A 27,029-nucleotide genomic window follows, 5' to 3' on the forward strand; every position below is an offset into this window, starting at 1 on the left:
GTTGTTCACCCCGAGCCGCAGGTGGAAAGCTCTGTGGAGGATAATGTTACTTGCTCGGTGGTATTATGGAGGATCTTTCACATGCATACATCCCCCTTCTGCTCACATCACCACTCCACTGCATCAGTAAGTCAGTCATGCATGGGAAACAGGTTTCCTACAGTTGTAACTGCTATTTCAGCAGAAAATTTCTTCCTGAAATATTCCTCACTCAGAGCAAACCAGAAGCTGAGACTGGCTACTTAGAAACAAAGCGGTTAGTTACTTTGGAAAACACTTATTTACTTAGACTCAATCAAACACTTTCACTATGCTTAAAATATACAATGCCTGCAGAATGGAGTGCAGCTTGGAAAACAACTCAACAGCACTCTCAGGAGCTGAAAAAAATACATCTTCTCACTCGAAACAAATTGACAGATTTCCTTCAAAACCCGCTCCCTCCTTCAGGCAGAATCCTGCATGCGCCATCTCATGCATGAACCAAAAGGCTTGCTCTCTGATGGGCTAGAAGAGCTTTAAGAGAGGCGATTTGAACAGGAAGGCCACCCAAGCACAAACATGCCTTCACTACAGCCAGTTTCAGAGACAGACGTTTCCCTAGATAAAGATGCATTCACAAGTTGCAGGCTCCCATTTTCTAACGTATCCTCTTCCTACCAGCTGCCACCAAAACCCAGCGGCGCAGCCTCCCCTGAAGCAGCCCGGGATTGCGCCGGTCTTAGCACAGCCTGCGCATCACGACACGACTGCATTGAGGTGCATCCACAGAGCAGCAGGCTTTGCTTTTGCTTTGCCCTTCCCCCAGCTCGTTGCTAATAGCAGGCTGGTTCTCCCCCACTCAAGCAGGATTTGAAGCATTTTTGGACTGTTCTGATTACCAGCCAGAGATTCCTTTACATGTCCTACTAAATCAGCACTTAGCTTTAGGTTGGGTTTGGGTTTTTGGGTTTTTTTAATTTCTTTAAAAATTAAGAAAGAGGCTGAAGTGAAGGCAGACTGCGGTGCACTCAGGGCTTGTGGGGATCTTTTGTCCTTGGACAAAGTCACTCTATGATGTTACAGCCAGGAGAGACCAGGGGAAAAAAATAATGCATCCTTTAATGGAAAGCACATGACAGCCCAGTATGTGAAGAAGGCTCCTGTCCCCAAGAACAGCAGTAATATGCATTTCCACAATACCAACCATCTCCCAAGCACTCGGTTAGTGCGTGCTGATTTGTTTCCCTGCCCAAATCATCACAGCAATCGGTCCAGATCCTGCAAACTCTGACATGTGCAAGAAAACCAGTGCATGTGATCAGTGCCCCACAACACAAGACTTTCCACGTGCTTAAATTACAACGGGGGCCTGAGTATTCACCAGTTCAGGCTATCAACATCCATGAAGCTTAATAAAAAGAAACATTTTTTGGCGAGTTACTACTGTACATTTTGTTTTCTTCTCCCTCCCTGGCACAGCAATTTCCCCTCTGGGGACAGGGAATGTGCCAGACAAATGCTGCCTCTGGCAAAGAAACCAGCGACAAACAAAATGCACTTAGTGCATGTTCCAGTTGAGTAGGTGCTCTGGAGATGGGTAAATCTCAAGTTTAAATCCACCTGGCATTACGGTGGGGAGAGCAAAAAGCAGCTCTGCTCATGCCTTTCAGACCTGACCTGCTTTAAGCTGAGCCGTCCAGAGCTGACAGTATTTTGTGCTCCACGTCTGATCATTTCTCAGCACCGTGCATTTTATTAAACTTGATGTTGATTGCACCGGTCATAATTTATGATGATTAGAAATCCAGAGTGTTGTGTTAGCCCCCAACCGATGTATGCAAACAGATCTCTAGAGCGCTCCAGGAGTGAGCAGGGGAGGCAAGCCATGCTCCTGGAGCCTGTCGGCGAGGCAGGGGCTCCCGCAGCCCTCGGGAGGAACGATCCCTCTTCATCTGGACAGACGGACTCCGTTACGCTCAGCTCACACACATTGCACACCTTGCAGAAGCCCATTCCCGCTGCCAGGTGGGGAAGCGCCAGCAACTCTGGCTGGGAATTCTGCATCTTGCACTCCAATATCCACTCGCCACACGTCCACCCCAACGCAGCACAAAATCCCAGCGCCTCTCCAGGGACCAGGGCATCCAAGAAACCCACAGATGGGAAGGAGGGGTCAGGGAGAAACTGTTTTTAAGACATGCAGCCCTAAACAAATTAAACCATTTCAGAGCCTTTTTAAATGCTAATACAGCAATTTACTAAGCGATTTATGTTCCATTTTGACATTTGCAAAGTGAATTAGATGTAAAACCCCACTAGTTGTAGTTCTAACACTTACTAATAAGAGATTTACTCAAAAATAATGGAAATGCAGGATCTCAGTATTTCCACATATCCAAAGTGCAATTACAGTAAAAACATTCAGATGTGCTTTAAAGCACTGACTTCCTCTGAAAAAAGAGAGACAGAGTTCTCTAGGTTTTGTATTTCCATTTATCCTGTCAGGATGAAACGTCACAGATATATTTTAGTTATGGCTTTAGGTTAAAATGAATAAAACCACAACAAAGCAAAAATGGGAGGATACGCTTTATAACCAGAGCCTGCAGATATCTGAAATTTTCCAGTTTTGAGGAGAAAGAACTTGCTCTACCCAGAAGCACCAAATCTTGACAAAAGACCAATTTGCCTCACAATTCAAAGAATTTATTTAAAGACACTGAGAAAAATAATTACCACTTCAAATCTTAATTTGCCTAAAAGCAAACACCAAAAGTCTAATTATAGCTTCACATAAATGAGAGAACAGACCCACCATCGCACGTGCTTAAACAAGCAACCACTCTCCAGCCAAGCAGCACCGGGTACCCCCAACCTCCAGCGCCTCAAGGAGGCAGATGTGCACATTAAAAAAAGGCAGCTTTTGCCCCAGGAAGAGAAAAACTTTTATCAAGAATTTCAACATCTAGAAATGCAGCAAAACTCCTCTATTATATGAGAGCTAGAGAGCCGGCCCTGTCTCCTGTGGATTTTCTGGAGCACACTGAACACGAGCTCCCAAAACCCAGCGCACTCGATGCAATGAGGACATCCAACTTCAGCAACTCCCTGTTCTTAGCACCATATGTTTGGTCACATTTTAACAGCATCTCCAAGGGGGGTTTCAGCTTTTATTTGGTGTTCTGTTTCTTTGGGGAGAAAAGAAGAAAAAGAAAGAAAAAAAAAGAACTCTTTCCCCCCATCTCTGACTTTGCTATCTTACTTGTTTGACACAGGACACGCGCAGTGGGTTTCAACTCCCACAAAGAGCCAGGCTGTTTCGTGCTATGGCCTTAGGCCTCTATTAAAAACAATTTAATTCACACAAGCTCTCTGAGGACTGACGAGTCCAACTGCTACTGCTTGCGGAGCACTGGTGTGCTCCATTTTGTTCAGTGATTGCTTTGGGTTTTACAAGAGACAACATCTCTCCCATTTTAAAACCTTCTGAATTTAACATGCTAGATGGACTGCTGCCTTGCAGAGCGCAAGAACGTGAGCGTGGATCCGCTAGGGCAGAGCAACGGTCCACCTGCCTGGCTGCTCTAACAAGTGGTGCTGGACAGGGAGCACAGGCAAACCTGGCTGTGCTCAGCAGTCCCTTCTGCTTGTACATCCCTAGCATTCAGAAGTGTTTTCAGTTTGCAGAATATCAGCAGGAACATCCCAGCCTGCTCCCTTCAGCATCTGTTTATAGACCTATTGTCCATGAATGCATTTAATCCCTTATTAAAGCTGCTGGTACTGACCCCTCCACAACCTCCTATGACAAAAACTTCCAGGAGTTCACTACCTGCTGTGTGAAGCATTACTTTCTTTCACTCGTTTTAAACTTATCTCCTGCTATTTCCACCCTGGCTATAGGAGTTGGTAAACAGCTCTGCGTTCAGCTGAGGCACTGCCTTCCTGATGTGAACTTTGATCCCACCTCCCTCTCCTAACGGAGCAGCCCCAGGCTGTCCAGTCACTCCTCATAAGGCAGCTGCTCCCTCCCCTTCATGACTTGGGTTGCCCTTCTCCAGATGTACCACCGTGTCCTTGAGATGCAGAGACCAGAACTGCACACAGCGCTGTTGATGTGGGTGCACCGACACTTTATATAACAGCAAAATGACGTAAAACAAATCTCTTGTTCTTAACACCCTTTCGTACAATACCCAATGTTGCTGGCTTCTCCAGCTGCCCCTGCGCTACGAGCCGATGATTTCAGAGAACTGTCAGCTGCGACTCAGATCTTTCCCGAGCTGGGTCAGAGCATCATGACGTTTCAGGGAAAGACAGCAGCAGAAGGGCCTGAATGGGAAAGCAGTTTGTGACTGACAGTGCTTTCAGGTTGGCTTCAACCAATTTTGAAACCCGGTGAGGTACCGACACCCTCTCACACTTATTTTGGAAGTGTACCACTCTGCGCACATGCCACCTGGGGAGCAAACAAGTGACAGTCTGCCTATTCAGAAAGGCAAATTTTACCCCTGAGAAGGGTCTTCTCCGAGAGCTGTGCGTCCCCTGCCACATCACAGCCTTTCTGCAAGGGAAATCATCGCTAATACAAACAGCAGAAGCTGCTCAACACCAGTCTACTTCCCGAGCCCCACACTCGATCGAGACCTACGTGCAATTTTTCTTTTAGCAGCAAACTTCGTTCTATCCAGCTGCTGTTTTGTTCTCTTCTTTTGCAATCCGCTCTCTTCCTTTGACTCCTGCTATAATGGAAAAAAATATGGTGAGTGCATACAATATGTAAGAAATACTACCAGCCCCCTCCCCCCCACTACTCAGACACAAACACTGGTTCAAGAACAAGCCTCTATTTGTGTGAAATTTGAATTTCAAACATAATTCAAGCACATTCTGTAACTATTAAAAGCTGTGTGATAAGCATAACGAGCAAAAAGAGTTACAGACTGACATAAACAGAGAAGTAGGAGAGACAATAGACTTCATGCCAGTCACCACCAATGCACTGCACCTGCTGCCCATGATTTTAGAGAGAATTTGTTTGGCCTTGCTAAAACACTGGTATTTGTAAGCACTTGAAACAGAAAACCAAAACCTTTTTATAACTGAACATCTCACACCTGTAAGCCAGGACTGCTTCCTGCCACGCAGCTTCTAGCGCCCTACCCAGACAATTTTATTTGACCAAAACTAGAGTCCTAGCCATTTTTGGGGACCCATGCTAATGCACCCCGAGGGCAGGAGAGCCAGCTGTATTTACTCCCAGTGCTATTCTCTCATTGTGTTGCCACAAGTGTTTCATTTTTGAAGCTTGAATACTTCAGAAATTTGCCATCTCGAGGCCTCTCAGAATAATACCTGCACGAACAACCTAAGTGCCTGCTGCTTTAAGCACTGGACTGCAACAAGAATGGTCACAGGCTTCACTGGCACACATTTATGCAAGTTGCTGTCCTAATGGCTTAAGCGAGGGTGTACATATTACCAAAGGCTGGCACTGGACCCCTTCCAATTTGTCTCTCTAAATCAGGTAGGATTAGAATCAAACCCAGCGTTTCAGGCAGAGACCCCCACGCCTGGCCAGGAATGGGGTTCACATGGCTCCGTCTGCAGCTACAGTTGTTTTTGCCATCCGTAAGACCCACGGCAAAGTGGCCACGTGCTTGTGCCTCATGCCACCTCCTGTGCCAGGAGGGGGGCTTCAAGGTGGGGCATGTTGCTTGGGCTACTTTAACGCAAACGGATACTATGCTGCTTATTTTCAAGTGTAATCAATTTCTGCTGTCCACTGCCCGTGTTTCTGAACCTGTGGAGTCCTTTGGACTTGCACCTCTGTGCTGAGTTTTGTTCAAGACATCTCCAGCTTTAGCGTTATCGGTAGATTTTATTAATGTATATACACCACTTGCTCCCTCTTACAGATCATTAATGAAGATGTTAAAACACACACAGACCTAATATTGATTCTCCTGGCCTCAGCTTTGCATCTCCCCCAAATGAGCCTCTCTCCTGTTCATCACCGGCTTTTGCTGACAGTCTTTTAGCAGGATTTCAATCCAGGAATGTTACTATCTAGACCAAATTGAATTATTTATCCAACTAAGATTTTGCAAGACATACTATTAAGTGGTTTCCTGAAACCCTAATACTTCACAGCTTTTACGTGCCCTAATACCTACGCTATTCCTCACTTCCACTGATTTAAGAATCAGCTCACAACAAGGCAGCAATCATGCTTGGCAAGTCCCCCCACATGCACTCATGCTCGCACCTAAGGACTTTTTCCTTTGACCGATTCCTTCTTCTCTTCCCCACCCAGCCTGGTTTTGGTATGCCATTTCTAAGGTCTGCCCCTGTGTCTCCAAAAGGGTCCTTCACAGTCAGATTCTCTCTTGCTAGAAGATGGATGCTCTCTACTTCTGGACCTGCCTAGCTTATGCTCAGCAGGTGAAATCCTCTCTCTTCCAGGGCCCTGGCACATTGCCCTCCTCCAGTTTTCCATAAGCCACAGGTTCTCCTGCTCCAAATTGTCCTGCCTTGGTCTGCAGCAGCAGCCCTGTGCTGACCTTGTGGGCAGCTCACACCTAAGGGAGAAGGGAACAGTTTGTGGGATCGTATCAGGATCACACTAGGATTATATGCTGGATGAGGTTAAGCAACAGCTCTCCCACTCTCCCTCAAAGCCCTGTCTAACAATGCTAAATCTACCCTAGCTCAAGACAGGGGCAATTTAATCCTAGCAGGCTCTGTAAATCCCTAGCTCTTCTCTCTAGGCATCAGTCTTCCCCTCATTGCTCTTGCACTTGCCAGAAGGTCAACCCTGACACTCTCATCTGCAGCTCTCTTCGAGGGCACGGATGTGATTTATGAGCACACCAAACTTTCCACGGCTGCCACTGTCTGCTCCATGCACAGAGACACACACTTACAACACGCACCATAGGACAAGACAGGGCTCAAACACCTCCGGGGCTTTGGAGGGGAACGGCATGCCCAGTGCTGGGCAGGCTGCCCGGTTCCACCGCACAGCCGAATACGTGCCTCGGTTCCCCATGCTGGGTCCTGAAGAATCTCGACATTTACAACAGTGTCAGGAGCAAAATTATTGCAGGACACGTGTTGTACGAACCTCATACATTTGAGAAAGATGCTTAAATTGCTTAGCAGCATTCTACTGAACAGCCACGGTATAGCAAACCGGTGAAGCAAATCAAATTAATCCTGATGGGCCAAAATATACACACACATCTCAATTCCAAGAATTCTTAAACCTTCCTTATTTTTAAACCCAGAAAATAAAACATACCTTTTAATTAGGATTTATGGCTGTTTGTACCTCTGCTGGGAGAGAGCCCCGCAGGCCCCGGAGTGCTCTGCATAAATGCAGGCGTGGATGGTAGAAACAGAAGGGGCCAAGTAAATTCAGAGAAGACAACAGGGCTTGCTCTTTCTGACCCAACCTTTTAATGCTCATCTGTCTACAAGGATAATAGGAACTCAGGGGGCCACTCAACCAACTGCCTTTCTAATAAGATCACTAGTCCAAAAATAATCTTAATCAATTAAAATATTCCCAAACTGCAGCCAGTACTCTTAGTTACAAGGTCATCTCCAACACACAACTTCCAGGGGAAACTAATTATTATAACGGAGGCAAGGTAGGAACTGCGCACCTCTGCTCAGTGCCAGCCTGGATAGCGTCTCTCCTCCTTTGCCGTCGATTTAAAGCATAATGGCCAGAAGGAATCCAAATTCTCTTCCTGTGTGTCAGGCTCTGCAGTTTAATTTATGATGCTCTCTTATGAGCAATTTCACTGTCAGCACTGTACACAGATCAAGAAAAAGACAGGTTTCCAAAGATCCCTACACTCTTAGGGGAAGGCAGCCACTATTCTTCTTCCTTGTTTTTTTAACCTGCTTGGTTTCACCAGACAGCAGGAAATCAAATGCTCATTTTAAAAATGCTTTTGCACATACTTAAGAGAACCTGACTCTGCCAGCAGAAACAGATACAGCTCCACTCACTTCTAAAAGCCCGTAAATGAAAGCCAGTAGCCAGCCTCCCACATCCTGCTCCCTCGAATCCACATCATAAACCACAGAAATCAGCTTCTACTGACTCAGGGAAGGAAAGGCTACAGAAGGATGTCTCCATAGCTAACGGTGCAGACTGCAAAGTCAAAAGGTCTGGGTAATTTTACTGCTCAATGGCAGTCGGGACCATCTAACAATAGGGTACAGCCAAACACCACACATCCTGCATGGGAAATACACAGATGAAAACCAGACTAATTTATTTTTAAAAGCCAATTAGATGTTGGAAGTGCCACGTTTGGCTCTAGCCAAGGCTGCTGCTGAAATTAATATCACACCCTACTTTATTAGTCTCTGACTTGAGTTCAGAATCAGTTTCAGCTCTGCTCTGTCTTTCAGCTCATTAGAACAAACCTGCTGGAAGTGGAGACTTGCACGAGACACAACAGGGCTCGCGCTAGACGTGTAGTTCCTGACATACAGGAGGGAGGCCTCTGTAGAGAAAAGGGCTTTTACCAGGCTGCGAGGAGCCTGGATTCAGAGCGATCTGATTTCCAAGGAGTGAGCACAGCAGAGCCACTGAGCCTCCGTGGGAGCACGCTCACACTGCGTTCTCCTCTGGGAACCAGAGGCACCGGGTCCCTTGGTACCACAGCAGAGCCCATGGGGACAGCAGGGTGCTGCAGCGATACTCCCACATGGCTCTGCTTCGCTTCGATGGTCAGCAGTGTGAGGTGGGCACTGCCATCCTAGCCGCAACATTTCCAGCACCATCTTCTCCATAGTGATATGTCCCTCACGCCATGCCTGGTCCCAAAATAAAGTGCCTACTGCCACTGCTGATGGAGAACAGGACAGGGGGGTGACCGCTGCCCAAGCACACATCCTTCTCTCTACCAAAACCAACATCTGATCTGTAACATCAACACACGCTGCTATTTACCCAGGCTGTGAGTATCACCAAATACAGGAATACTCAGGCAAAGGGATGTTCCATGCCAAAGGGAAAACAGGCCCTGGATGCCATGCAGAAATAGATGGCACCATCACCCCGGAGTCTTGTCATGTTCCCCAGGGGCTGGCAGAGCTGATGAATCTGGCAGAAGGAGCCTGTGAGACTTCAGGCAAACTCTACGAGTGGAGGCAGGTACTCTCAGACCTCCCAAAGGATATACCCAGGAAAAATGGACCCTTCTGAAAGGTCCCATGGCTGATCAGCAGCATTTTGGGATCAACTGCACTGAAGGCTGCGAATCAGCCAAATAGGTCAGCAGAACTCCTGGGCCTCTGGCCATGCTCAACACTCACACTTGGCCAGACCTCCTGCTGGGTGACAACCATTTCAGATATGGCTTCAGAAAACCTTGAGGGTTAAAGAGTCTTTATCAACAGCCTGATTCAAGAAGGAGGCTCATGAGACAGATCAGGAGTTGCTATGCTTGGAGAGAGCTTTCCTGGGCACCATTTGAAATATCACGCACCCATCTTCGGGTGCAGGCAACCAGCTCCCCACAGGATTTAAACTATCAGGGGAGATGGGAACTACTTTGCTTATTCATCATGTCTGCATTTTCAGAGACACAGTCTGCACAAAAAAGGTCATCTCCTCTTGTTTCCACAAAGCCAGAGAGACTGTTCTTATTTTGTCTGACCCTTCCCAAAAAAAGAGAAGTGTTCCCTGAATCCAGGATTATCTATAGCAGAGATCAGAAAACCCCATGTTCAGAAAACTTCCTTCTGATGCAGCTCTGCAGATGCCACAGCACAGACATGAGCAAAGAAAGAACACTTGGCAAAATAACATGGATGAGCTCGATAATCCAGCATGACTGAAAAATTCCTGGGAGAGGCAGTCTGCCAAAGATCATCAAAAGTGAGAAGCTGGAGGCTTTCCAGGTGCAGCTGCTACAAGATCTGCTGGTCTGGAAGCAGAACTAGGGACTTGTTCTATAGATACCTGCCAAGAGACTGCCAAGGAAGAAAGCCATCGAATCAATGATGCCCAAATTGTCCTTGTAGCTTTTTGATTCATAAGGAACCATGTCCTAACAGATGCAAGATTAATTGAGAATGCATTGTTCTCTAAAATTGCTATTGATCTGAGCTTCCCACACCTCTTCTTGAACACATAACAAGGTCTTACTAGAGCAAGAACAACAGTTACAAGGTTCGAAATTGAAATTCAACTTGATGTACACTGAAGAGCTGAGACAGTTACAGAAGCCAGACAGTTATTTTTTTGAGATCCCAAGTAAATCACATTTTTGGGTTTGATTTTGCAGAAAACAACACGACAAGAGACTGTGGCACTGGATCTGGAAGCTGATGACTCACAGAAAGAAAGAGACTGAACTGAATAAATCCACTCATTCAACTGACTGAACTGTTGTCACTTAAACAGAACCTAATTGGCTCTTTAACGGCCTCTCTGAGCATATCCTTTTCTGTAATATGACCGATTATGCCATCAGAATTTATTGTTTATAGACAAACTTACAGAACAGTCAGGGAGCCTAACCTTTTTATAGATGTGTTTTAAGAGACGTTTGTTTCCTCTTTTTCAGATACGCGCACATTGAGATGAATAATTGCAGACAATAACAGGTCCTGATCTTTTATGTACTGCAGCAGCTCTTATAGCTGCCGATTTCTTTTTTCCTTATAGGTTTCACAATAAAGGCCAGTGATGCAGCAGACATCTGAAGTTAACTTAGCATATTGCAGAGCTAAGGGTTTAACCCCACTGAACTATTACTGCCATATGTTCCATTTCTTTCAGGGAATTTCCCAATGGGGAAAGAACTCAGACAATGTGAAGAAAAAACATCCAATATCATTTGCCCTACAGCTTTTTACTGTTTATTTCTAGTGCTTTTTCCCTCCTCACATGATAATTGCCTTACTGTAGAGGAGCATGCTGCAGATGTGGGAGCAAAAAGGACTTGATTTAAGATCTACAGCTTAAGAGTGAACTGAAATGCTTTTGAAAATGGTGGAATTACAAAAAGCAGCTTAGGATTCCCAATCACTGGCAAGACAGAGCAAAGCCCTAACAGTCATACATAAAAAATTGATTCTAGTAATTTCCTCTGGTGTACCTCACTTAAGTTGAGGACAGATTCTGAGGGCTCCGGGTTTCCCCCAGGTGGGAGCTCCTGCGCTCATCCCAATGCCAGTGTAACAGACACAAACATTTCAATCTTTCAGGGTAAGGCTGATGTTTGTAAGACGACGCTAGGGATCACTGATCTGAGCCCTTATGCCTTACTTAGCCAGGCACACCCACACTGCAGTTCACCTTTACACCCTATGGAAGTGGGTTAAAAACTCAGGCTTCTGTAATTCAGGATCAGTTTACCGGACACCAGCTGTGTCTGAGCTACTTGCAAGGCTGTGTTCTGAATCATTTTCTTATCTATTTGCACATAATACAGAATCATGTTTCTATGGTTTAGCTGGAAATCAATCAAATAAAAATTATGAAAAAAGATTTGTAAAGGGATTGAGGAAAGGTTACTTTTAAATTACGTTCCAAATTCAGTACTGAGAGGATTTGGTTATCAAATCCCAGACTCATAACTCACCCTCACGAAGCATATCATTCATCTCCTAGTCAAATAGGATTTGATTCATCTCATACGTAAGAAAAGGAACAACACGATACCCTCCGCACAAAGCCTGACCCCGGTACATACAGCGTGGGATACTCGGGTGCTCTGTGCAACAGCAGGGCCCAGCACAGGCTGTGGATACCACGAGCCAATCACTGACCTCTCCATCGCTGTCAGATATAACAATAAACGCATCCACAAAACTGCACTTCTTCTTGACATTGACTGGGTTCCTCTTCTCTTCCTCCTCTTCCTCCCCATCCTGACCTCGAGAGTCCAGGCCCTCTGTGGGCTTCTTCTTCCTCGGCATCCTTCACTCTGAAACAGAGGAAAAGATTAAAAGCCATTTGTTTCCTTCTGATTTAGATTTCCCTTAACAGCCATCTTTTTTTTTTTTTTTTTGCTATTTTTACATAAAATAACCCAGGCATTAGAACCTTATTACAAAGCATGGTGGATTTAGTGTTAGTGGGAGCCACATGTACCAGTCGCCACTCATCTAGTTAAGAACACTTTATTATAGCTGATTGCTAAAAAGGGGTTTCAGGGGAACAGCAACACAGACCAAAGCCACTCTGAATGTCCTTGCTCCCAAGCAATGAGGCTCTCCTCTTAGCTTCTCCTGTTAAAGCTCCTCCACAAACTGCTCCAAACTATCGCTTCACAGCAGGTCTCCCACCCTCCAACACAACCCCAAACTTCCCCTCCTCAGCCCCACACCTTCACCATCCTGGTGCAGAACAAACCAGGCTGTGGCAGCAGATCAAGCTGAAACTTGCGTGCCAGAACAAGAAGCCACCGCAGCACAGCCATTTGTCAGCTTTTCTATTCAACAAGAGGGAAAGGCACGTTCCGCAAAGGATGCTGTTTTGCTCACAGCACAGCAGCTCGGTGCAAGGCTGCACCAGCCCAAACAAAAAGGGAAAACGCAGGCAATGGCAGTAGGCAGGCTGGAAACAAGACAACAGGTTTATCTCAGCAGCCTGGATTTCTCAATGAGCACCAGCCTCCGGAAGTCCTCTGCACAGACATGCCTGAACCATTTGTATTAAATAAGGCACTTGACAAGGAGGGAGGAACCTGCTGAGCGTTATTAGTGCAAACCTGAGTGCTCTATGAACAGCACAATTGAGGGCAGGTGCCCACACAATGCAAGCTAGTACTTCAGCGTCTCCTTTCCTTGCCAGCCCATAGACTGTTGGAGAGAGATGCACAGCAAGCGTTAGCTGCTTTGATCAAAAAGGACTCAGACGAGAGGATCAGGAAGAGATCTGGGTGAATGAGAGCAGCAGGACAGCACACAGAGTTAAACCACCCTTTCCTGTCAATGTTTCGCAAATAACAACATTCGATGCCTCCTGAACTGTGATCTACAAGAGCCTTACAAAGTTGAGCATAACCAGCTCTGTTTAAGTTAGAATTAAACATGTGCAGAGTGGTTAAGCAACAAGCCCCTTGTTACACACCAGAGAACGGCAAAGCTGGAAATGCAAGTCAAGTTGGCCAGTTCCCAGACCGGTGTCCTTCCACAGGATCATTCTGCCTTCCTCCAAGATCACTGAAATAGCTCAAATGTGCTGCTTAGATCTAAAATAAGAGTAAGAGAAGATGCAACAAAGACCCTACATCACCCAATATAAAGCCAAATCCTCCTCTCTAACACCACAAAATTGCAAACGGCTGCTGTGTGTAGAAATACTAATGAGCAAGAAGATCAAAATCCCCATCAGTACTAAGAACAGCAGTGCACTGCTCCATCTACAGTCCGAGGCAGCAAGGTGAGGCTGAGAGAGGAATACACGCATTCCCTCCCTACTATCTGCAGCCTTCAAAAGCTCCCTCAGCCTCTCTGCCTCCCTTCCTCTGCAAATACATGCACACACATGCCTAGAGACAAAAGATGATTATCCTGGTGAGTCATGATATGCACTGAAGGTTTGCTGAGCCCTCTGAAGACAGAATATCATACAAGTGGCATGCACAGCTCCAGAAGCGACTGCAAGGACCACCACAGTCCACAAATGTTTGTCTGTTTAGGAAGGGGAAATAACAACAAGCACTGCTTTTGATAAAGCACTGGCTCTTGCAAAACAAAGCTGTTCTGCTCCAGCTGAGCTGAACTCAGCTCTTGTTGGAATATTCTCATCATACTTTCTCCAATTTTTTTTTTAATCTTTTGCTCCAAACAGTCTCTTTGCCCTCTGACCAGAGAGATGAACCAAGCCTCACACCCAGCTGCTGGGAACTGCCCCCACAAAGGGAGTCCGTCGCAGTGGGGAACACTCCCTTATCGGAAGAAAAACACTTACACAGACAGGCCTTTTAGCACAACGATGGCAAGGACGACTGGAGAGGCCCACGCCTCCAGTACACGAGCCTACACAGGGTCACTGGTTTTAGAGAGACAGCCTGTAAACCTTTTTACCACCGAAACAAACGCAAACAGCAACAAGCAACTGCCATGCTGTCTTTTTTTTTTTTTAATCCACACTGGTATCACCAGCTCTCCTCCGACTCTGCGATACATCTTCTGCTTGATGCACTGTGCTAAATAAGAGATCACTGAGAAATATCAGCTGGAGTTATGATGAGTCACCTACCTCCAACATTTAAAGGAAAGAAAAAAGAAAAAAAAAATATGTAAGAGATGTAACCACACAACTCCCACAATGCTTCTGAAAATGAAGGGACTTGTGGCAAAGAGAGTCTCTGTAAATGTAACTAAGGGAACAAGGCAAGTAAGAGATCACTCGTAGCTGCGCTAGTCTGAGGCTATGAGTAGGAGAGAGCGGTAATAGCTTTTATTAGACAAGCTGGTATAGCTGAGGGAAGAAAACAAGCATCAGAGCACATCCCCCCTCTTCAGGTAGGGAAGTTAAGCACAGAAGCTGTATTTTGCTTTTAGCACTCTTGGAAAGGACAGTTGCTAGTACCCGAGGTGACGATACCTGCTTTCAGGCTCAGCAAAAAAGGCCAAAGACTGAATTATCTAAAACTATCTTTGCAGTTTAGCTCACGGACTCATTTTCCAGGCTTTTTTCCAACTCTGAATTTAAGAAAATTTCTTTGTAAATGATCTGACAGCAAAGGTGACCTCCTGACAAGGGACTCACACATGCCACGCTTCTCCAGTCACATTTTTAGGGATATCCTTGAAGATCCCCAACTTGTGATTATTTGTCATTTTCCCTCTCATCTATCATTTTGATGAATCAGAAAGCAATTACCGACAGAATAATTCTAAATCTTGACACTGCAGCTACAGACCTGCCAAGCTGTGACAGCTTGAAAAATGCTTGAAAATGAAGCCAAAAATGAATGACTCTCATCCCCGGATGAATTTCTGAGCTGTTTGAGACACAGGCTGTCGCTTTGTAAACAACTCCCCCCACCTCAGGAAGAAGAGGCACGATGCTCCCCGGCAGCACCGCAAAGCAGCTCTGCGTTCAGGCAGGTCAGCACCGGATGCCTCCTTGGAAATACCATCTCCGGACCCTTGGCTTGACCCAGTACTCAGGGCCCAGCTGATGCTCTGCAACTGGCAGGACGTGAGGGGTCACAGCACCCCCAGGGGGAGAGGAATCGTTTATGGATTTATCCATTTACAGACCTGGTTCTTTACAAGAAGGGACGCAGGGACCGCAGAGGCCACGCACGCCCAAGCGTTGTGCATCTGCAAATGCCGCCGAGTTCTGCAGGAGATGCTAAATGCTCAGCTTTCCCCATAGCCCAGCCCAAGCAAGTCCCACACACAACACCTCTCCCTCCTCCAAGGACAGGCCCTGCATGGGGAGAGAGCAACCCTCTCCCCAGCACCCATCCCAGGTCCTCCCGTTCCCTTCCCAACCCGCTTGCCCTCGGGCTTGGAGGAGACTGACAGGGAGACTGACAGGGACAAGGCTACTCAAACAGCGTCACCCTGGGGAGGAAGCATGGGGGGGGTGCCCTGGTGGGATGGGGGGTGAAGTAGGGAGGAAGGGGAGCAGCCATAGGTGGGGTAAATCAAGGGGAGAGTGCTGGGGCTGCCCCAGGAGAAGGGGAGGGAGCCAGCCCTGGGGGGGGGGGGGGAGCAGGAGCCAGCCCTAGGGCCTAACCCAACCCCACTCTGGGGGGTGGGTTTCGGGGTGCCCTCCTCGGTGGACTGCTCTAGGGAGGAGTTCAGGGTGTCCCCAGGGGAAGAGGCACAGTACCAGGGTCCCCTCCAGGGCAAGGGACTGGGGAACAGCCCTCGAGGGGAACGAGACCGGCTGGCCCTTCCCCGCAGGGGACAGGGCTGGCGCTGGGGGGGGGGGGGCCGGTCCCCGGATCACCTGGGGCGGGGACCGGTGGGCATGCCCGGGGGGTCAGCCCTGGAGCTGACCCGGGGGAGGAGAGCCGGCAGGGGTTCAGCCGCCGGCCCCGGGAGCCCCGCAGAGGATGGGCCCCAGGCGAGCCCCGGGGCAGCGGGCCCGGCGCGGAGCGATGCGGCAGGCCCCGCGGGGCACAGGTACTCACCGGGCCCGGGCCTCTCGCGGGCCGGCGCCCCGCCCCCGCCGGGCCACCCCGTTGCGCGGCGACAGGCGGCGGCGCCGCTGCCTCCCCGCCGCGCCGGCCCCGGTCGGCGGGTCTCTCACCCGCACTCAAGTTGGCGGCGGCGGCCTCATTGCCCTCACCCAAGATGGCGGCGGCGGCTTCGCGGCGCGTCACGCGGCCGGCGCGGGGGGAGAATGGGGTGGGGTGTGAAGCAGGCGGCGCCATGTCGCGGGCGGGCGAGCGGCAAGCCTGGCGCTGAGAGGCCCGCGGGCCCCGACGCCTCGTCCTGAGGCGCGGCGGGAGGTGCCGGCGCTGTCGCCATTTTCTCAGCCCGGTGCCGGCGCTGCGGGTAGGGCAGCGAGCACCGGTTCCCCGGGAGAAGGCGAGCGCGCTAGGGGGCGCCTTCAACCCCCTACTTGCGGCGAAGCCTCGGTACCTCAAAAGTGAGCCCTACGCTTAACGCTGTCACCGCAACAACCGCTGTGTCGTTTAAACACCCACAAAGACTGGGGTCGGCGGCGAGCGGGCTCAGGAATCCGCTGGCCCCCCCCACCTTGCCCACAACTGACATGGCCGCCGCTGCCGCCTCCGTTCGCGGGCACGTGAGGACGCGCGGAGCTCTCGCGGGAGGCCACCCCGCCGTTGCTAGGCGCTGGGGGGCGCGCGGGCGGCTCTCGCGAGAGCGGCGGGAGGCGGAGGGGGGCGGGGCTGGCGGCGGCGGAGATGGCGGACGGGGCGGGTAGCAACGGGGACGCCGCGGGGCTGCCGGTGGGCAAGGAGGCAGGTGAGGAGCCGAGGGGCGAGAGAAGGGAGGAGCGGGGGTCTAGGGGGGACGGCCGGGCCTCGTGAGGTGCGGCGCGGCCTGGTCGGGCCGCTGACGCCCCGGTTGCGTCTCCCCTCACAGTGGACCGCCTGATCCGGGAGAACGGGCACATCTTCACCGAGGCCCAGTGCAAGGTGTGCAGCGCCCTGCTCATCTCCGAGTCCCAGAGGCTGGCCCACTACCAGGTAGGGAGCGGGAAGCCCCCGCCGCCCGGCACCGGGTACCGCGGGGCGCTGAGCAGCGGGTCAGGGCGGGTTTCTGTCTGCTTTCTCCAGAGCAAGAAGCACGCCAACAAGGTGAGGCGCTACCTGTCCATCCACGGCGGAGAGGAGCTTGCCCCCGGGAAGAAGATGAGGCTGGATGCAAAGCAGGTGAGAGGAGAGCGTTAGAGCTCTTCAGGTCTAAACGCTGTGGAGCAGGACCTGCTGGGCTTAAGGCTGCTGTATGGCCTGGGCGCCTTAATGAGTGAATGAAGAGAACGCACTCGGAAAGGGTGTTGTGAGAACTGAAGAGCTCGATGGCAGGTGTGGTGCCAGACCTCCGCTCAGTGAGCACAGTTCCTGCTGCCCCTCCCAATTAAACAGTCTTCATGAGTATGTCTTCCCCGTTTAAAGAAACACAGATTGCCTTTTATCGATAGTCTTGCTTGAAAGGAGAGGGAAAAGTGAACAGGAGCGACAACATGTCAGGAATATAATTTCATAACTTCTGCTCTCACAGAGGGCACGCTGGGTTGACCATCTACTGGAATTCTCTTTCAAGGGTGATCCTTGGTTTACTTATTTAGGTTTCCTCAGCTGGTAGCTGGAGCCCATTGGTCAGTAAAGGCACCACGTTCCACTCGGCCATCTGTCTGCCCCGTGACTCATTTGGGAAACAGATTCTACTTTTATGATTGCTTCAGCTTTAATCCCTAACTCCTCAACATTTGCGGCGACAGAGTGGGTGATAGAGGCGGATGCCTTCTCATACAGTGTTAGGTATAGAGATGACCGCTGCTGTCTGCTCTGTTGGCATCGTGTTGCAGATGACCCAGCTGATAGCGATGTTCAAGTTGCTCAGTTCACACCTTGCAGAGCAAAAGGCTGCCTGTTCCAGTTCTGACAGCGACTCAGTTAACCTTGTTCTTAACCCATATAGGCCAGGGCAGTTCACTAACAGATTAAAAAAAGTAATCTGGTGCAAGAACACTCTCCAATAAAAGAGGATGACGCTGCATCACGGAAGTCCTACTCAGACTTCTTCACCTAAATGTCTCTGATTACCTTGTATTCTTAGACACCCAAGCCTTAGTGTTTCTTCTCATAACCAGAAGGCTGGACGAGGTGACCTGCAAGGTCCCTGCCATCCTCAGCCGCTCTGCAATTCTGTGTGAACAGGACAGCAAGCAGGAAGGCAGCAGTGGGGAAGACAGAAACAAGTGTTGTCCCATCTGCAACATGACCTTTTCCTCTCCAGCCGTGGCAACATCTCACTACTTGGGCAAGACTCATGCCAAGAACATGAAGCAGCAGTCCCCCAAAGTGGAAGGTATGACTTTGCAGCGCCTTCATGTTGTACTGAGGGGCTATTCAAGCAATGAAAAAGTTGAGAGGTTCATTAGACCCCAAGTGTAAGCTCCTGTGAGGATGTGTGTACTCTTTTCTATGAAACAGAGTAAGCCAGCAGTGCACCTCAGTGCCTCTCTCAGCAGCCTGCTCAGTGGGCTGGCATTGGCTAAAAGTTACGTGGGTTTTTGTTTTGCTTTGTTCTGGAGAAACACAGCTTGCAGCAGCGTTTTACCTGTCCCTGCACGCAGGGACCAGGAGAGAGCTGCTCTTCAGGGACCATGACGTTAAGCTGTAGAAATGTCTGACACAGGATACGATGCTTGCTAAAAGCTTACAGGGACTGAAGTGACTGGTGAAACTCTGATATGGCAAATTCATCAGGGTTGCTCAACTACAAATATGTAGCCTCTGAGGTTCAGGGACTCATGAGCTGCAGATGCTGGGGATCGGGAGACTGTAGCTGGGAAACATCAGTATGTGCTCGTCCTGACCTTGTGCTTTCCCACAGCACTTGCTGTTGACTACTGTCATGATGGGATACAGTCCGGGTCGACCTCGAGTCCGACCTGACGTGTGTCCCGTCCCTTTGCTAGCCAACAGAAAGGCCCAGTGGGTGGAGAGGGAGACCAGACCATCTTTCCAGGGTGGGTAGGTGCAGCCTAGAGCCTGGGGTACTGTAGCTGGTTGGGACGGGGGGAAAACGCAGCCTTTGAGTGTGCCTGAGGATGGCAGCTTGGGCTAGCTCTGAGCTGGGATCTTCCAGGCAGAAACTGTGAGTCCCAGGGTGTCTTCACAGCTTTGCTAGGTTGTATCTGCACAGCAAAGCCAGCTCGGGAGTCAGGGTGGCCTGTGGGACGTTTTTGTTCTTTGAAGCCCTTGTTTTTGGGTATGAGAAGAGCTTTCAGGAAGGGGTGGATGTATGCATGAGCGGTTTGGTGCGCAGCTGCCGTTTCAGCCTGAGATAAGCTCTCTGGTCCTTAGAAGGTTCCTCACTCTGATGTTTGGTACCCGGTAATGAGAGGGTGCAGGTTTCTCCGTCAGACAGGAAAGCTGCTTCTCTGTGTGGATTCACTCCATCGGACCTAGTCCTGTTCATGCTATTTCTCAGGCACGACTCGTCGTGACTTCAGTTCAGGATCAAGTGTTTCCAGAAACCACCTGCCTTTGCTGCACAGGGAGTTGTACTCGCGTTCTAGCTGCCTCCCTCTTTTTTTTCCTGGGTGATGATAATTGCAGGTAGAACCTTGTTCATGTCCAGTGTTTCTTGAATAGGGCCATGCTTTGTTAACTCCACTAAGGGGAAATATGCAAATCTGTTGGGTGGTTTTTTTAGCCCTGGAAGGTTTTCTGGCCTACTCTGACTTGCCTACTCTTACCACACACCTTTCAATTCTGCAGTGTTAAGGGAAGAGGTAGGAGCAACATGAATTTATCTAGATGTCTTACATTTTCTGTCTAGCTTGGGTTTCAGGTGTGGTGGTGGGGTTTTTTTTTAATGCGAGTTTTGGGGAAATTAAATGACTGGTTTTTACTTCTGAGTTCTGTGACTGACCAAGAGTTTGGATTCACCCTACAGAAGTGGTGCCCCCACAAAAACATTCTGCTACCGTCCCCACCTCTACCGTGTCTTCTAACGAAGAGAACAAGGACATTACTGACCCAGACAAGTTCTGTAGCCTCTGCCATGCCACTTTCAACAACCCCCTTATGGCAAAACAGCATTATGTAGGCAAGAAGCACAGAAAGCAGGAGACCAAACACAAGCTGATGGCACACTATGGCCGAACCCCTGATGCACCGGCATCGTCCTTCATGGGTGAGTCCTAGGCAGGCAAGTTAGTAAATAGCTGAAGAGCAGGGTGGGAGAACAACAATATGTCTTTGGACGAGAGAGTCTGTGCACAGGGAGCAGGGATGAATCGCTCGCAATGGGGATCTTGATTATACACTGTAAGATTAATTTGGTTGGTTTTGTAACCCCCTGGCAGCAAGAGAGGTTTTAGACTGTAGCTACTCGTGACAGGCTTTGGGTTGTGTTTTGCAATGTTGTTTAATCGGGGACGTGTCCTTTTTATTCTCCATGCGGATAATCCAGGGATTTTGGCCAGTACTGTTTCTAGCGAGGTGGATTGCATCCAAAATCGAAAGATAAAAGTGGCATTTGATGTTTAAAAAATGTCTTCGGAGGGGACTAGCCAAAGATGGAAGAAATAGGTTTAACTGCACCTGCTGCTTCAAAGTACGTGAAAGCCAGAGAGATTTCTCCCTGAATGCCTTTCTGCCTCTGTGTGGGCACTTCCATCTGATGAACTAATGCTCTCTGGAGCAAGCAGGAATGTGAGAAAAAAAAAAAAAGAGCTATTAAGGAGGAACTTTAGGCAGACAGTTAAAACTCATTTAGTTTATGATGTGCCGCTTATGAGCGCTTCTCTGTGATGAAAGCCCTGGAGTCCAGTGAAAGCATTAGGAGCTCACAGTAAACTCCCTTGTTCCTCCCAACAGCCTTCTGTTGGACCAGGAAGTCTAGTACCTGCTGGATGCTTGAGGTAAATAATAAGCAGACAAATCATCTTAAAATCTTCTTCAAGGGCTTCTTTCTCTGTCATAAAAACCCACACAAGCAGAAGATTAATTATTCTAATTCTTCGCAGGCCACCTTTAGATACCGGTAGCACTTATGAGAAATGAGGCTCAATTATCCAAGTAATATTCTCTCCCACATTGCGTAGTTGTGTGGGAGATGGAAAAGGTGCTTGGTATCCAGCGTTACCCATCTGCTCTTTACCTAATTAGTGGGGCCTGATGAATGGTTCCACTTCAGCATGACTCAGGCGCTGACAGTGGCAGGAGCCCCAGCCCAGGCAGGCTGGGTAGGTGGGCAGTGCCCTTGCCTGTGTGAGTGATGTCTCCTGGGAAATGCCAGCAGAACCAGAGTACCTATGGACACATCTCCACAGCACTACAACTGTTCAGGCAATGTTTCAGAGCCTGGGCTGTAATCAGGGGCTGCTCGGATGTGATGGGCTGCAGTCGGGGATGTTTTCTTCTGCTCTCTCTGACACCCATCCCCGTGTGCTAACAGCCATGCCTGTCCCTAAACTTCTCTCTGCTGGAATCTGTCTGGCAGCAGGTGTTCTGCTCAGCACAGCACTGAGGTGTTTGCTTAAAGTCCCTCTAGGAACCACCAGTTTGGGGTGCAGGAGTGCAGTTTGGACAACTTTGTGCACACACCTGTTGGCCAGATTTGCATCAGAGAAATCTTGACCTCAATCACACAGGGAGGCAGACCTGAGGGCTGTAGCGGCTCCTCTGGCCTTTCCTGCTCAGGTCCAGCTCTGTTTTGAGAGTTGAATGGCCCACTAGAGTCCGAAATCTCTCTGACGTGCTGAAGCCAGGTGGGGAAATGTCTGCTACATCCTGTGTTGTGCTTCCCACTCAGCGATTACGCTGCTCTGCACCCCTGGGGTGAGTGTCCTCTTTCTCCTTAAGGAAATGCTTTTTTTGTGAGACTCCCAGGTAGAGCCCTTCCCCGAGGAGCCAAAATTCAGGAGCACTTAACGTCTTGAGGACAACTGCCAGGATTTTCCGTTAGAGACTCCTGTGCTGAGCTTTGCTGCCATGCTTGCCTGTTTGGTATCTGTGACCTCCCGAACTTTCATTCCAGCTGGAGTTGTCATGTCACACAAAACCATTGATCTGTCTGGTACAACTATTGTTGGAAACTTTTCTTTTTTTTTGCAGTTAACTGATACGCTGACACTAACCAAACTGCTTGAGGATAGAGCTTAATATTCTCAGTTGGCACCTCAGCAAGGCTTAGCAGAATGCTGCATTGTGGAACTGGACGTTGTGTGTAATCTCCTCTGGCTGCTTTTTTTATTGAAACACTACAAGCTTACAAATTAAGTATCTCCCTCATTTTCTGTTAAGAGATGTACAGATCAGGAGAAGTGGGAATTTGGGAAAGAAATGGATTTGCAAAGGCAGTATAACTATCAGGTTTGGTGTCCCAATGCTGAGATTTTTACTATGTCTGACATTGTGAACTGTTTATAGGAAATGTGTCCTTTCTTTGTATAGACAAACAAACCCATGTTCTGACCAGGAAAGCTTTTCTGGCTTAGCGATTCCCTCGCGGTGACTGACCAATGCCTGGTGGGTTAGTGGGATTCTGTGACCTCCCTGCCTGGTCAGGCTATTGACTTGCTATTTGTCTTTGTTTAGCAGTTGTTTGACACATCCAGTGATTGATTATCTCACTTGTTTCTACCTCAGGCACCAAGTTGTTGGCTAGCTGTGTGTGCTAACATTGATGTCTGTTTCAGCTGGGAAGGGGTACCCCTGCAGCACTTGTAACATAGTGCTGAACTCCATAGAGCAGTACCAAGCTCACATCAGTGGCTTCAAACACAAGAATCAGTAAGTAACATTCTTGTCTGTGTTTCCAACCTCGCTGTTCAAATCGATGACTTAAACATAACTTAAAATGCAGTTTTGAATGCGTATTTCCAGCTCACTTGCAAGCAGAAAAACAGGGTTTGTGCAAGGTTGCTGTCTTTGTCCTGAAGCCAACTGACTTCGGCAGCTCCCTCTGCAGACAGCTCTGGGATGCTGCTGAAGTAGAAGTGCACCGCAGTTGCTTTTGGTTCTCGATGGTTCAGCTCAGTGTGGACCTTTGCAATGAGTGCCTCCAGCCTGACACCCATTAAACACCGTTTCTCTAACAACTGAGATTTTAACTTAAGACTGGCTCAGCGGAGATCTGCTTGCTGTTCTAATCTCTGTTGAGGTTGCTTGTCTTAAAATTTGGCATGTAGTCAGCACGCTCCAGAAACCTAGACTATATTTCTGAACTCGCTCTCACAGCTGGTGAGTTTAATAATGGCATCCCCTGCATAGATTATTAATCAGAAAAATTTAGGCTGCCAGATGATGAATCACCAAAAATACTTGTTCTGGACACTGTCAAAGTTCATCTCTCTAATTTCAAAGCCTTTGCTAAAAGAGGATCAGTAATGAGCTGTGTTGGCTAGAGGGCTTCATACAAGAAAGAGGTATTTGGAAAGCTTACCTGAAGTAATCTCCCACAGAGGACAGGAGGAAAACTGGGATCTCTTGTTGCCTGTCCGTGGAATAACAGCCCCATGGTCCCTTGGCTCACTGGAGTACTTAATTGGAAGACACGTGCTCCATCTGTCATCCCAGGAAAGTTTCAGCTCTTGAACGGCACAACTGGATCAGTGAATGGCCAGTATCCCGTTCTAGATAGATAACATTGAGGATGTTCCCGACACACGCACATAGATGTTCCCTTTAAGGGCATGGATGTTGTGGATGTTGTCCGAGCTTTTGCAACCACACAACTCCCTTTCAGAAAGCTGCTTCTGGATTTGGCCGTTCAGTCCCATTCCGGGCCAGCTTCTGCAGTCTGAAGAGAGCCAGGATACTTGCTTTGTAATGGAAGCTCTTTAACAGACCTTGAGCTGTGCCATAGCTAATTGTGCCGTGCTAAAGGTGTCTGTTTACACACGCGCATGGAGGGCAAGGATAGGCTTGGAAGCTTTTCTGGCAAGTTGTTGACTTGGCTACAGTAGGCTGTTGCTGCACTGACAGCCATGTCTGCCGAGCAGTGATTGCAGCTGGCAGATTTCGGAGCACTTCTGACATTGTCTCCTTTTTTTCCTTCTCTTTCTCTCACTCCCTTCGATATCCAGGATGCCAGGAGCAGTGCCGGTTGTCGGACCGTTCCCGCCACAGCAGTACGTCCGGGAAGAGTCAACTGCCCCAGGAGGCTACAGTTATTTCAGCCAAGACTTCTAGAGCAAGTTGCAGCACTGTTCTTGGAGTTGTTGGTGGCCCAAGAACGCACATCCTTTGCCAGCCCACAATGGTTTCATTATCCCTCTGGATAAGCAAAGCCCTACCCTCCTGTATGCACCCGTTGAGCAGAACGGGGACTGAATCTGTCAGGAAAAGGATCCAGCTGGAAGAGACTTGCTAGACAGCAAATACTTCACTCCCTTAGAGTAGTTTTCATTGTGTAATTGCTTCCTGTGAAGGTGGGTGCGGTGTGAGAGGAAGTGTGTATCTGGTATAAGGAGGGTTTGGCAACAGGCTGGTAGCGGCCGCCTCCTCCCTCACCAGAGCAAATAATGGATTCCTGCACCTGGAGGGCCAGCATCCCACACTCAGAGGTGGCTTTTGCTGGAGGAGAGCTCCTAGACCGTAGCATGCAGTGCTTATACAGTGTGGATGGAACACGGTGCAGGTTGTCTGGCTTTATACAGGCCTAAAATAGGGAATAACCAGTGTGGCATCTCTTTCCGTGCCTCCTCCAGTCAGGTTTGTGTGCAGACTTTCATGAGCCACTGATTGCCATCAGAGCCATTTGCAGTTCCAGAGCTGGGTTGTTTGGGTCCGTCTGACAAGTAGTTACAACTTCTGGTGTGCAAACCGCTGCTGGTGGGAGTGGAGGGCTGCGAGAGGGGTGAGAGCTGCTGGCTCTCCAGACAGCTCAACCCTCTGCTCTGAGGATTTCCACGTGGAAGGAAGTAACTGTTTAGCCTGGTTTCCTATGGAAACAGGTGTACGTGATCATTCACCGTGTGTGTCTTTACCCCCCGTGACTTAAACCAATCTCAGCCAAACTTGGCAGCGGTGGAGATCTCCAAGATCTGAATGCAATCAGCAGAGGAAGGTAGAGGAGGGTGAGGTCATCTCTTAATTCTGTCAGGGTCTGCATGGAAGTGCAGCATTTTCCTTATTGCCATCAAAATACTGTGGGGAAGGAGGGTTTTAAGGGAAAAGAGAGGGAATAAATCTAGATACAGCAGAAAACTGTAGTATAACTTGGTCAAATCGCTAGCTGGCTAAAAAGCTACAAATCCTCTGGAAACTTGCCTTCGTTAGTCCTTCATTAGAACACTGTTTGCCCAACCCCTCCCTTCAAAGTTCTTACACATTTGTACTGTCCTGGAAAAGGGATGTTGTATATTTCAAACCTGGAAATTAAGACTGCTGGTCTCTTCATGGTGCTAATGTACTAGATCTGTTAGAAAAGGCCCGGACAGAAGGGCAAGCAGGCACCTGAGACTGCTGTGCATTTTGGGTGAGTTCTTTAGATGTTTTGCCTTAAGCTAAGGTATTGTCTGTTGTTTGCTAGCCCACCGCAAGTGTCATGTGCATTGGGCTGGCCTCATGTTCAGTGCCAGTGCTCCAAGTTGGGCACCCTGCAGCTTTGTCCCAGCCTCCGTGGAGCTGACACTTTGCTAGTCCGTGGCGAATGTCCTGCTGTTTTTCTTCCACGGGGCAGAAGGACGTGAATGTGGCCCCTCTGTGGACTTACGTGGCTGGTGGTGCTCCATGGGGCTGGCAGGAGCATGGGTGGCAGCCGTGGGTGCACTGTGCTGCCGGGAGGGGCTGAGCCAAGCTGCTGCCTCCAGTTGTGTGGCCCCGGCAGCTGCCGGAGGGTGGTCTGGGGCCCTCAACTCCCAGCATTGTGTGCCAGGGGAGCAGCTGACGCCTTTGTGGGGCTGAGAACCGGGCTGAAGAGGCAGTTCCAAAATCTGGTGTGCGCGCTGGTCAGGTTAAGCAAGGAGAAAGAGAGCTGTTTGCTAATCTCAGTGCTTGGAGTGCCTTCCCCACTCCAGGCTGTGCGTGAGCTTTGTTTTTCTTCACCCTGCCATCTTCCCTTAGGACAGGCTCCTGCTGGTCTGGGTTTGCCTTCCTAATGTTTTCCAGCCTTGCTCCACTGCTGAGGTCTGACCTTAGTCTCCTGCTACAAGAGGGAGTCCTTTTAAACCTTGCGAGCTGATCAATGAGCAGAAAATTGCGATGAACTGAAGGAAGCATTGTGCGCCTGGTAGCCCTGGATGGCCTCCAACTCCGATCTCTGCTGCTTAGCTCTTGTCCCGCTGTACCAGGGCAGGTGCCCGCTAGATGTGCTACGCGTCGACACCAAGAGGGATCCATTTCCAGCACTGCCCAGTCTGGTGTGTCACTCCTGTCTGTGTACTGACAGTTTTGCCTTCCCCTGTACACAGTGTTTATGTATCTGCTGTTTCCCTAAGGTGAAGCTCTCCAAATAGAGTGTTTATTACTACTTTCGGGTGCTGTCTCTCTGCTAGAGCCCTTCCTGGGATTTTGCCATACTTCAAAGCAGAGAACAGGATGCAGATACCTTTGAAGTACTTGGGAGAGGCAGGAGGTTTGTATTCCCATCTGTCTTCCTCAAGGCCCTGCTCTCATCCCGCAGCACCCTGAGGTCCAGATGAAGCTGTTAAGTGCCTTCCTCCACGCTGCTCTGGCAAGTCAGTGTGGCCCTGGGCATGCCACAGTCACCATGGGGAAGACGGGACAGTCTGGGCTGGGAGGCTGCTGGCACTTCTGCAAGCTGCTGTGCAGCTGGTGCCGAAAATATCCATGACTGTCGCAAGATGCTGGGCTGTTCCCTGGCACTGCTATGGCAGCACAGGAGTGGCATCGTGACAGGCATGCTCCGCTGCTGTCTGTTCAAGGGCA

General features: G+C 49.1%; 2 protein-coding genes across 6 annotated transcripts in view; one reads left to right on the forward strand and one right to left on the reverse strand.

Moving 5' to 3' along the window:
* The window catches only part of UIMC1 (ubiquitin interaction motif containing 1), a 39,169-nt gene extending 22,868 nt beyond the window's left edge, over nucleotides 1-16,301 (reverse strand). For 3 of the 5 annotated variants that reach the window (XR_008579250.1, XM_054841481.1, XM_054841484.1), the window contains exons 1-3: nucleotides 16,119-16,301; nucleotides 11,785-11,942; nucleotides 4,634-4,724 (exon numbers count right to left, since the gene is read on the reverse strand). Coding sequence is in view for 4 of the 5 variants with exons in the window: in XM_054841481.1 (XP_054697456.1) it covers nucleotides 4,634-4,724; nucleotides 11,785-11,934 (241 nt within the window). In the remaining variant the exon portion in view is untranslated. The remainder of the gene's footprint in view (nucleotides 1-4,633; nucleotides 4,725-11,784; nucleotides 11,943-16,118) is intronic. The other 2 variants (XM_054841482.1, XM_054841483.1) reach the window with 2 other exon arrangements.
* Nucleotides 16,302-16,829: 528 nt separating this feature from the next.
* On the forward strand, nucleotides 16,830-26,609 carry ZNF346 (zinc finger protein 346). Its single transcript, XM_054841486.1, has 7 exons — nucleotides 16,830-16,920; nucleotides 17,041-17,144; nucleotides 17,235-17,330; nucleotides 18,339-18,489; nucleotides 20,086-20,325; nucleotides 22,835-22,928; nucleotides 24,224-26,609. The coding sequence occupies exons 1-7, from the start codon at nucleotides 16,860-16,862 to the stop codon at nucleotides 24,327-24,329; spliced, it is 852 nt and encodes a 283-aa protein (XP_054697461.1). The 5' UTR covers nucleotides 16,830-16,859; the 3' UTR covers nucleotides 24,330-26,609.
* Nucleotides 26,610-27,029: the final 420 nt, after the last annotated feature.

This window comes from Grus americana, chromosome 14, assembly GCF_028858705.1.
Source record: "Grus americana isolate bGruAme1 chromosome 14, bGruAme1.mat, whole genome shotgun sequence".
Lineage (NCBI taxonomy): Eukaryota > Metazoa > Chordata > Aves > Gruiformes > Gruidae > Grus > Grus americana.

What these genes read in the sequence shown, in the direction of transcription:
- ZNF346 (XM_054841486.1), top strand. Translation starts at nt 16,860, where the DNA reads ATGGCGGACGGGGCGGGTAGCAACGGGGACGCCGCGGGGCTGCCGGTG. An exon ending in GCCGGTGGGCAAGGAGGCAG is followed by an intron (nt 16,921 to 17,040) that starts GTGAGGAGCCGA and finishes CTCCCCTCACAG; the next exon opens with TGGACCGCCTGATCCGGGAG. An exon ending in TGAGGCTGGATGCAAAGCAG is followed by an intron (nt 17,331 to 18,338) that starts GTGAGAGGAGAG and finishes CTGTGTGAACAG; the next exon opens with GACAGCAAGCAGGAAGGCAG.